The sequence below is a fragment of the Carassius auratus genome, chromosome 15, assembly GCF_003368295.1.
Source record: "Carassius auratus strain Wakin chromosome 15, ASM336829v1, whole genome shotgun sequence".
NCBI lineage: Eukaryota > Metazoa > Chordata > Actinopteri > Cypriniformes > Cyprinidae > Carassius > Carassius auratus.
Genome location: NC_039257.1, coordinates 15617462 through 15629016, shown reverse-complemented (window position 1 = coordinate 15629016; position 11555 = coordinate 15617462). Strand labels below are relative to the sequence as shown.

At 37.5% G+C, this 11555-nt stretch overlaps 1 protein-coding gene across 1 annotated transcript in view; it reads right to left on the bottom strand.

Moving 5' to 3' along the window:
- Nucleotides 1-3279: 3279 nt before the first annotated feature.
- Nucleotides 3280-11555, bottom strand: part of mre11a (MRE11 homolog A, double strand break repair nuclease) — a 271381-nt gene continuing 263105 nt past the window's right edge. Inside the window, exons 18-20 of the mRNA XM_026282677.1 lie at nucleotides 5746-5813; nucleotides 3651-3735; nucleotides 3280-3571 (exon numbers count right to left, since the gene is read on the bottom strand). Of these exons, the coding sequence (XP_026138462.1) occupies nucleotides 3527-3571; nucleotides 3651-3735; nucleotides 5746-5813 (198 nt within the window). The 3' untranslated portion in view covers nucleotides 3280-3526. The remainder of the gene's footprint in view (nucleotides 3572-3650; nucleotides 3736-5745; nucleotides 5814-11555) is intronic.

The window sequence follows — 11555 nt, the reverse complement described above, 5'->3', positions numbered from 1 at the left end:
ATTTTTATTATTATTATTTTTTTTGTCCCTCTGTCTGGGCCCCATCCCGTCAATCAGGCCCTAGGCACATGCCTAGTTTGCCTTTGCATTAATCCGGCTCTGATAGTAGGCGAAAAACAGTATGCGAAGCAAGCATAGACAGTAAAAGAAATGGACACAGCGACCCCATTGGAACTCAATTGAGCACTTCCGTTTCTGACGCTCAGACTCAAACTAAGCTTGATGACGTCAGCAACCTGTCTGACAGATGTAACTCTTCTAGTAGCTGTGCGTGCAAACTGCCATCGTTAATCTTGCAGAGACGGCGAGCTTGAGCGGGGAGTTCTTTGGCGTGAGTGAGCAGGAGTAAGTTATCTGATTAATTATTTTGTATAGTATTTTAACATGTAACGCCAATACATCATATTAAGTTAATTGCCTGCGAGCTTCTCCTCCTCTCTGTACGGTAATGCGACAGAGAGTCGCGTGGTTATGACGCAATCGTTAGCCTATTTTTACAAAAACTGTTTCTACGGGGCCATTATGTAACATAGAAGGTAATGGAGCCCTTTATACATTGTCGTGTATCTTTAGAAATAAATAAAGAACACACGGAGTCTTTAAACGCCTCAGATGTAAAGTTATTCGCTGTCAAAGTGACGCCAAAATGAATAGGAGTCAATGGGAATGCTAACGAAAGTGAAGTTCTGCTACAAGATGGCGGCACCCAGCCGACTTCAACTTCCGGTCGACTTCCTTGCCGCCTGGAAGCAAGTAGTATGTCACAATACTTAGTATTCGAAAAACATTAGGCGAGACATACCCGGATGGCCTACTACTTCCGCCCGAATTCCGTAGCATGCATAGGATGGACACTACTCTATCCCATGAGGCCACGGGAGAGGACTCGTCATACTCATATTCGAAAATAACGGCAAATCGTGACACCGCTGTTTTGAAGTGTAAGTACCTTATGGATAAACGCTGTTCATTGTGGTTAAAGTGTACTTGTTTAACATAATCCAAGTATCGACCGACTTGTTAAGGTTTTACACATTGTAAACTGATGAGACTTTTTTGTAAATTGAGTTTAAAATAATGTTTAATCATCATTATCGATCAGAGGCTGTTCCTCAGCTTGTTAAGGCTGCTTTCTACAGACGGTTCGTTAAGTAATTGAATAATAGCAAGTAACTTTTGAAGCACTTGTGTGCACACTGAGTTTGCAGAGGTTTCCAGGTGTTTTTTTTTAAACATACAGTAAATAATACTGAAGGCTCTCTCAACAATGTTCTGTGCACGAGCATCATTGGTGTTGAATCAAACATGTACAGGATTCTCTACAGGCTTTCTATATGCTGTGATGAGGCAGATGTGTGCACTCAAACAAGGACACACACCATCTCCCAGGATGTGTTTTCCTGCAGGTGGATACAGGCCTCCAGTGTAAATAGAGCTGTTCTTCAGCACCCTGGCATCATACACAGGCCCGGGATACTCAACAAAGATATCAAGGTACTTCCCCTGGTGGTGACCTGCAGCTGAACAGAATTAAACTGCTTCCTGTTTAAATAACATTAGACTTCACTTGCTGGAGGTTCAATTTTTATGTAACAGCCATCTATTGTGCCAGCTACCAGAAGAAAAGCTGCTTCCACTGCCTCAAGGTCATCAGCCACCTCAAAATCCCCATAAAAAGACCTGCTCATTCTGTGCACAATGTTATGCAGCTCTTGGATGTCAAAGGCCAGTGATAGCAGCCTGTATGATGCTTTTCACAGTCTGCAAATATGTAGTTTTTGTTTTTTAGAATAACATTTTTTGCTGATATATTTATATCTATCTATATCTATATATTTTTTATATGTGTGCATATTGTCTATAATGTATATATTATGTATTTATGTATATATTGTGATGTGTGTATATGTGTGTGTGTGTTTCTGTGTATATTTCTATAATGTATTTGTGTGTATTTATGTGTATATATGTGTGTGTGTTTTTGTCTAAGCATTGATTCAAGTTTATTAATTGATTTATGTTCCTTTTGTGTAATTTTATTTGTATTTATTTATTACAATAAATTACTTTATATCCTTACATAAAATCAGGCTGTCATTCTGTTCACAGATGTAGCTGCTGTTATTCTGAGGTAGACAATTAAAAGCTAAATCTATATTTAGTAAAGGATTTACAAGCTGTCAACGAAGGCATGATATGCGAACAGTTAACCGACGCCTGCTTTGAATTGTTAATTCAAACGACGTAAAAACGTAGGCGAAAGTGGTAAGAATAACGAAAAACATCACCGATGTTCGCTCGGTAGATTGGGCTCTTTAAATTTACGCGCTGTTGTGACGACGTATGTCACGTGACAATGTCAACACGGCGGATGTAGTACGTCTGAATTTCATTCATACTACCCACATTCATACTATATAGAACGTACTTTTCTAATGGTCGAGTAGTACGTTCAAATTCAAATGTATTACCCAGTACGGAGTATGCGATTTCGGACGCAGCTCTAGTGTTATCAGAGAGTGTGCCTTTGGTTGCTAGGGAACCAGAGGCCTGTTCTGTACATTTTGAGATGATAGCTTCCTTTTGGGGGAAGGGTCCAAAGACCCTTTGGTTAGATGGAGGCATTAGATATTATTTGTTAAATGTAACAAATAGTTGTGTGTCTTATCGTACAGTAAGTGGCTCTACAATTTAATGATATCTTACAAATTTTTCAGATAAATCACTTGACCAACTTTGCCCGTTTTTATAATTCCAAAGAGCCCCCTATTGGAAGTTTTCTCATGCCGCCAAGACCATACTACGAGAGGCGGTAGTGGTGATCTGATGTACTCATAACTGAACCTTAAGTGACGTGAACCAAAAATCAACATGTCATCAGTGATGTGAGTACCAATAGCTATGTTACACCTTGTTCAGAAGATGCTACAATTATCTATATTGTTGACCTACCAGAACCTGTAAAAATGACGTCAACTGATTATCCATACAGTATAAGTCCTAGTTGTTCTTTGTCCTATGTTAGTTGAAGGCTGGATCCTCTTACTAATTTCTATGGCATTTGGAGATGTGGAAAACTTAGTAACCAGTAACCAGATTAAATTATATTGTGTGTCTGGGGTGATTGTTGTAGCAGTATTTTTTCTGTAAAATACATTTGTTGAGTAAACTTGGTAAAACAACAAACTAATAAGATTCTCCCTGCCTGAATCATCAAATATAATATTTTGCCTTGTAGCAATAACATATTTTCCTATGAATGTATACCTAAGAAGAAAGTGACAGTTTATGGTTTTTATTGGCTTGGAACAGACATAAACACACTTTTGCTTTCATAAACACACATGGATGCATGTCCTCAAATAAATATCTGGGACATTAGAAGACAACAATGTTCATCATCTAACATCTAACAGTTTTTAAAACAACTGTAGGCAAGTTAATCTTCAACAAACTATTTTACTCCAATCTCTGCAAAAACTCTGGAAGGACTGAGAAAAGTAGACAAGCAATTGGGTTTCTTTCCTTATCTGCGCTGCGGTCTTGACCCCTTGAATGGATCAAACTCATCCTGTGGGGAGAAGTGAAGGTAAATATCATTTTTTTTTGTTATCAAATTCAAAACAATAAGGAGTGGATATTATTCCTACCTCAACTTCATCATCAAAACATACTCCTTTAAAAGACTGGCTCTGGCTCTGGGAGACCCTCTTATTGGCACTTAATGAAGTTGGCCTGTTGGTTAAACAAAAAAGGCATGTGCAACAGGTTTAGTTATTAGTTGATATGTAGTTGACATGTAGTTACAAAGTTACTTATAGCCAGTAGAATGTCTAAAGTGGACTATGGAAATAAAGTGTAACCTTATTTTTTAATAGTTAACTAAATTCATTTAACAGCTTTTCAGTCTTAAAGGGATACTCCACCCCAAAATGAAAATTTAATCGATTCACTCCGAGCAGAATCGATATTGTAACGTTTCTGTTCCTGCTTTCCTCTGAATTATTACCGTTCCGAAACCGGATGGGGTTGAACAAATAACACTTATCATAACACTTGATTTATTAAACATGAAGAGTTGACCATTAGGGATTAGCCACATCTGATTACACAGTGTGCATCATCTCTCTCTCACACTCTACCTCTCTAACTGCATTACATTAATTTTAACCTTAAATTTCACTCCCTACAATAATAGTAATGTAATAATAATAAAGTACAGCGTCTTATTTAATCAAAAAGAAAAAGAAAAAATAGAGATCTAACGTCAGTCAATAACTTGTTGTGGTTAGTCATCTTTTCTAGATTTTGGCCAAATGTGTATGCGATTCTAATCTCATAAATGTAAAATCTAAAAACTATAAAATCTATCAACACTTTAAAGACATTTTTTAAGATATTGAAAAATATTTGCTGCACTGTATAAAAAAAAAAAAAAAAAAAAAAAAAAAAAAAACAAGGATGAAAGATGGCGTTTTGAAAGTGAAAAAAAAAACCTTAAGTTACAGCGTCACATTGCATTTTATTAGCCCTATTACTTTCTGAAATAAGGCTAAAATGCCTGTAGTCTAAAGCAAAATGTTTACAAACATAAAAACAGCTATTAGTTTCACTCTGAAACAAAACAAGTTTAGGCTAAAAACGTCAATCCCAAAACAAATTAATTTAAGCTGAAGCTGATGCCTGCATCTCTCATCCGGCACAAATCCAAATGTTTCCATGTTCCCTACGTATCTGGATGCTAAAATATTATTTATTATATAGTGTTTGTACTTTTATCTACATAAAACATCATCCTTCATATCGGCTTCATCAGCACAGTAAGGCGCGGTCACTCTGAATGATGTTGTGTCAGCGTGATGGTCATACCAAAGCTGATTGGTTATATATAGAAGCAAGACATTATTCAAAGCTGTCAGCTTTTGCAAAATAATTAAAACTGTAAAGCTTTTGCAAAATAAAGAAAACTTCTCTCTGCAGTTTCGTTTTCCTTTTCGAAAACTTTGGAACGTGTCACAATGAACTGTAATTTAGCACACTTTTGCGTTCATTTCATTTATCTGTCAATATGATTTAAGTGAAATATATTTAGTGTACATGCCTATATTCCTTTTTATGTAAGCCTATAGGGGTTTTTCAGTTTTCTCCATTCACAGAAGTGCTGCAGGTGTGCGATCTGTTGAATTCATCTCATACTATCCTCAGATAAACTCAAGGGCAGTGCATTGCCATTGCGACTTGCCTATGAGGAGTTCACAGCTGAGCGGACATTTCACTCACTGCATTCACATTTGCATATACCGTACTTCTGGAATTCATGATTCATGATTCATTGACAGCAAATTTCTAATATTAAATGGAATGATAAAATAAAGTTATTAACCGGTTAATGGCCATTTCAAATGTTCGATTCTGTTCGGAACTATAAAATTAGATTTTGTTTCTGTTTCTGGTTCTGTTCCTGTCAAAATTTCGTTCGTTCCCGTTCTGTTTTCGTTCCTTGAACCGGTTCAGAGCCCTGGTCACAAGCATCCTTGTTTTCACCCAAAATGTCTTAAATTTTGTTTCGAGATCAAACAAAGCTTTTACGAGTTTGGAACGACATGGGGGTAATTAATGACAAAATTTGAATTTTGGGGTGGTGTATCCCCTTAAGCACTCTGTAGTTAAATTACTCCAGGAATGCAAAAATATGCTAAACAAATTGCTAAAATGTGTTTTCAATGTTTATGCTTTTCAACTTACTTTTGCTTTGGCTTGGAACATTTTAAAAATGCAACATTCTCATCAGAGTCACTGTCCTCTATTGTAATCTGAGAAAGAAGAGAGAAGAATAAATAGAACACAAAATGGGAATGCAATCGAATTACTTATCACAGCAAGATGACATCAGCAATCTTAAATCCTGTAAAGTCGCATGCAGTTGTTCTCTCCACTTGAAAATAATCTCTAAAAAAGGTATCTGTAGCTTATATACTCTCTCCAAATATAGTTATAATTGCAAATAACTGTTAATAAGTGTTCCTTTAGCTCAATTGGTAGAGCATTGCCTTATCAAGCGCAAGGTTGGGGGTTTGATTCCCCCCGGGAACACATGACAGGTAAAAATGTATAGCCTGAATGCACTGTTAGTTGCTTTGGATAAAAGCGTCTGCTAAATGCATAATTTAAATTAAATTTAAAGGATTTGCAAGTTTATGATGCTTAACTTAGATTTGTTTAACAGAAAATACTTTTCAAGAACAAATTTCTAATTGGGACTACAACTTGCTGCTTCTGGAGCTTGTGAAGTGACAATGTCACTCATTTAAATAATCTCCACTCATGGGCAAGGCCTTGTTGAGCTGCTTTAGTTGCATGTTGTTGTGGCATGTTGGTGCCATGTTGAAGAGATTCTGTTTAGTTTCTTCCTTCCTGGTTCCAAAACCCTTTTATTTGTTCTTTTTCTGCATGATCTTTTTGTTTGTAAACATTTTCAGGGTCTGAATGAGATTCAAACTGGTAAAACTCATGCTTTCGTAAAAATTTACAATTGAGCAAATGGAAACTCACATTTGTGACATTTCTGGAATATGCTATAAGCAATTTGCCAATCGAAACACACTGGGCCAGCTAAAGAATCAGAGAAAAAAAAATGGTTTCGAAAGGGGGCTTCATCAAAACAAATACTAAACAGTGCATTAAAGACAAACTGGGAAGAAACTGGAAAATCATGCATTTTTTAAACAATCAAGCATAAGAGGTTACTCTAATACACTCCAAAAACCAATTTAAGACTTCGTAAAATGGCATAATAGGATTCTTTTAGTAGTTTCAGCAATTTTTAAATGTACAGGTGCTTTTCATTAAATTAGAATGTCATGGAAAAGTTCATTTATTTCAGTAATTCAACTCAAATAGTGAAACTTGTCTATTAAATAAATTCAATGCACACAGACTGAAGTAGTTTAAGCTTTTGGTTCTTTTGTGATGATTTGGCACATATTATATTATAAAACCCCACTAATTCACTATCTCAACAAAATTACAATATGGTGATATGCCAATCCACTAATCAACTAAAAACACCTGTAACGTTTCTTGAGCCTACAAAATGGTCTCTCAGTTTGGTTTACTAGGCTATACAATCATGGGGAAGACTGCTGATCTGACAGTTGTCCAGAGGACAATCACTGACACCCTTCACAAGGAGGGGTAAGCCACCAACATTCATTGCCAAATAAGCTGTCTGTTCACAGATTGCTGTATCCAAGCATGTTAACAGAAGGTTGTTTGGAAGGGAAAAGTGTGGAAGAAAAAGATGCACAACCAAACGAGAGAACCGCAGCCTTATCAATCAATCAATCAATCACCTTTATTTATATAGTGCTTTAAACAAAATACATTGCGCCAAAGCACTGAACAACATTCATTTGGAAAACAGTGTCTCAATAATGCAAAATGATAGTTAAAGGCAGTTCATCATTGAATTCATTGATGTCATCTCTGTTCAGTTGAAATAGTGTCTGTTTTAATTTGCAATCAAGTCAACGATATCGCTGTAGATGAAGTGACCCCAACTAAGCAAGCCAGAGGCGACAGCGGCAAGGAACCGAAACTCCATCGGTGACAGAATGGAGAAAAAAACCTTGGGAGAAACCAGGCTCAGTTGGGGGGCCAGTTCTCCTCTGACCAGACGAAACCAGTAGTTCAATTCCAGGCTGCAGCAAAGTCAGATTGTGCAGAAGAATCATCTGTTTCCTGTGGTCTTGTCCTGGTGCTCCTCTGAGACAAGGTCTTTACAGGGGATCTGTATCTGGGGCTCTAGTTGTCCTGGTCTCGGCTGTCTTTCAGGGCAGTAGAGGTCCTTTCTAGGTGCTGATCCACCATCTGGTCTGGATACGTACTGGATCCGGGTGACTGCAGTGACCCTCTGATCTGGACACAGACTGGATCTGGTGGCCACGGTGACCTCGGAACAAGAGAGAAACAGACAAATATTAGCGTAGATGCCATTCTTCTAATGATGTAGAAAGTACGGTGTTATGTGAAGTGTTCCGGTTCCAGTTTACCTAATTAATGCAGCCTAAAAATCCTTTAACGGATTTGGATATTAAAAGCATATTAGTATGTTATGTGTATGCCAGGTTAAAGAGATGGGTCTTTAATCTAGATTTAAACTGCAAGAGTGTGTCTGCCTCCCGAACAATGTTAGGTAGGTTATTCCAGAGTTTAGGCGCCAAATAGGAAAAGGATCTGCCGCCCGCAGTTGATTTTGATATTCTAGGTATTATAAAATTCTTGAGAAGAAGCGTACGTAGAGGATTATAATGTAAAAGGAGCTCATTCAAATACTGAGGTGCTAAACCATTCAGGGCTTTATAAGTAATAAGCAATATTTTAAAATCTATACGATGTTTGATAGGGAGCCAGTGCAGTGTGGACAGGACCGGGCTAATATGGTCATACTTCCTGGTTCTAGTAAGAACTCTTGCTGCTGCATTTTGGACTAGCTGTAGTTTGTTTACCAAGCGTGCAGAACAACCACCCAATAAAGCATTACAGTAGTCTAACCTTGAAGTCATAAATGCATGGATTAACATTTCTGCATTTGACATTGAGAGCATAGGCCGTAATTTAGATATATTTTTGAGATGGAAAAATGCAGTTTTACAAATGCTAGAAACGTGGCTTTCTAAGGAAAGATTGCGATCAAGTAGCACACCTAGGTTCCTAACTGATGACGAAGAATTGACAGAGCAACCATCAAGTCTTAGACAGTGTTCTAGGTTATTACAAGTAGAGTTTTTAGGCCCTATGATTAACACCTCTGTTTTTTCTGAATTTAGCAGTAAGAAATTACTCGTCATCCAATTTTTTATATCGACTATGCATTCCATTAGTTTTTCAAATTGGTGTGTTTCACCGGGCTGCGAGGAAATATAGAGCTGCGTATCATCAGCATAACAGTGAAAGCTAACACCATGTTTCCTGATGATATCTCCCAAGGGTAACATATAAAGCGTGAAGAGTAGCGGCCCTAGAACTGAGCCTTGAGGTACTCCATACTGCACTTGTGATCGATATGATACATCTTCATTCACTGCTACGAACTGATGGCGGTCATATAAGTACGATTTAAACCATGCTAATGCACTTCCACTGATGCCAACAAAGTGTTCAAGTCTATGCAAAAGAATGTTGTGGTCAATTGTGTCAAACGCAGCACTAAGATCCAATAAAACTAATAGAGAGATACACCCACGATCAGATGATAAGAGCAGATCATTTGTAACTCTAAGGAGAGCAGTTTCAGTACTATGATACGGTCTAAATCCTGACTGGAAATCCTCACATATACCATTTTTCTCTAAGGAGGAATATAATTGTGAGGATACCACCTTTTCTAGTATCTTGGACAGAAAAGGGAGATTCGAGATTGGTCTATAATTAACTAGTTCTCTGGGGTCAAGTTGTGGCTTTTTTATGAGAGGCTTAATAACAGCCAGTTTGAAGGTTTTGGGGACATGTCCTAATAACAATGAGGAATTAATAATAGTCAGAAGAGGACCTATGACTTCTGGAAGCACCTCTTTTAAGAGCTTAGATGGTATAGGGTCTAACATACATGTTGTAAGTTTAGATGATTTAACAAGTTTATACAATTCTTCCTCTCCTATAGTAGAGAATGAGTGGAACTGTTCCTCAGGGGGTCTATAGTGCACTGTCTGATGCGAAACTGTAGCTGACGGCTGAATGGTTGCAATTTTATCTCTAATAGTATCGATTTTAGAAGTAAAGTAGTTCATAAAGTCATTACTGCTGTGGTGTTGGGAAATGTCAACACTTGTTGAGGCTTTATTTTTCGTTAATTTAGCCACTGTATTGAATAAATACCTGGGGTTATGTTTGTTTTCTTCTAAAAGAGAAGAAAAGTAATCAGATCTAGCAGTTTTTAATGCTTTTCGGTAGGATATGCTACTTTCCCGCCAAGCAATACAAAATACCTCTAGTTTTGTTTTCCTCCAGCTGCGCTCCATTTTTCGGGCTGCTCTCTTTAGGGTGCGAGTATGCTCATTATACCATGGTGTCAAACTGTTTTCCTTAACCTTTCTTAAGCGTAAAGGAGCAACTGTATTTAAAGTGCTAGAAAAGAGAGAGTCCATAGTTTCTGTTACATCATCAAGTTGTTCTGAGGTTTTGGATATGCTAAGTAATTCGGATACATCAGGAAGATAACTTAAAAAGCTGTCTTTTGTGGTAGAAGTGATGGTTCTTCGATACTTGTAACAAGAAGTAGAATTTACAATTTTGGCTATATGAAGTTTACACAGAACTAAATAATGATCTGAGATATCATCACTTGGCTGAATAATTTCAACACTATCAACATCAATTCCATGTGACAGTATTAAATCTAGAGTATGATTTCGACAATGAGTAGGTCCTGAAACGTGTTGTCTAACACCAATAGAGTTCAGAATGTCTATAAATGCTGATCCCAATACATCTTTTTCATTATCGACATGGATATTAAAATCACCAACTATTAAGACTTTATCTGCAGCCAGAACTAACTCGGATGTAAAATCACCAAACTCTTTAATAAAGTCTGTATGGTGCCCTGGTGGCCTGTATACAGTAGCCAGTACAAACATAACAGGGGATTTATCATTAACATTGGTTTCTCTGGATAATGTTATATGAAGCACCATTACTTCAAACGAGTTATACTTGAAGCCTGCCCTCTGAGAAATCCTGAAAACGTTATTATAAATTGAAGCAACACCTCCCCCTTTGCCTTTTAGACGCGGCTCGTGTTTATAACAATAATCTTGGGGGGTGGACTCATTTAAAATAATGTAATCATCAGGTTTTAGCCAGGTTTCTGTCAAGCAGAGCACATCTATATTATGATCAGTTATCATATTATTTACAAAAAGTGTTTTCGTAGAAATGGATCTGATATTCAATTAGCCAATCTTTATCATTTGTTTATCCATATTGCATTTGTTTTTTATTTGTTGAACCTCAATTAAATTGTTAACCTTAACTTGGTTTGGACGTTTTTTGTATTTTCTAGTTCGTGGAACAGACACAGTCTCTATAGTGTGATAACTAGGTGAAAGAGTCTCTATGTGCTGAGAATTAACTGACCTCTGTGACGGGAGGCAGCTAGCAGACGGTCGGTTTAGCCAGTCTGTCTGCTTCCTGACCTGGGCCCCAGTTAGTCAAGTATGAACACTAAGACTATTTGCCATATTTCTAGACAGAAGAGTGGCGCCACCCCAGGAGGGATGAAGACCATCTCTTTTAAACAGGTCAGGTCTGCCCCAAAAGCTCGTCCAATTGTCTATATAACCTATGTTATTCTGTGGGCACCACTTAGACATCCAGCCATTGAGTGATGACAATCTGCTATGCATCTCGTCACCACGGTAAGCAGGGAGGGGACCAGAGCATATTACAGTGTCTGACATCGTGCTTGCAAGTTCACACACCTCTTTAAAGTTATTTTTAGTGATCTCCGACTGGCGAAGTCGAACATCATTAGCGCCGGCATGAATAACAATCTT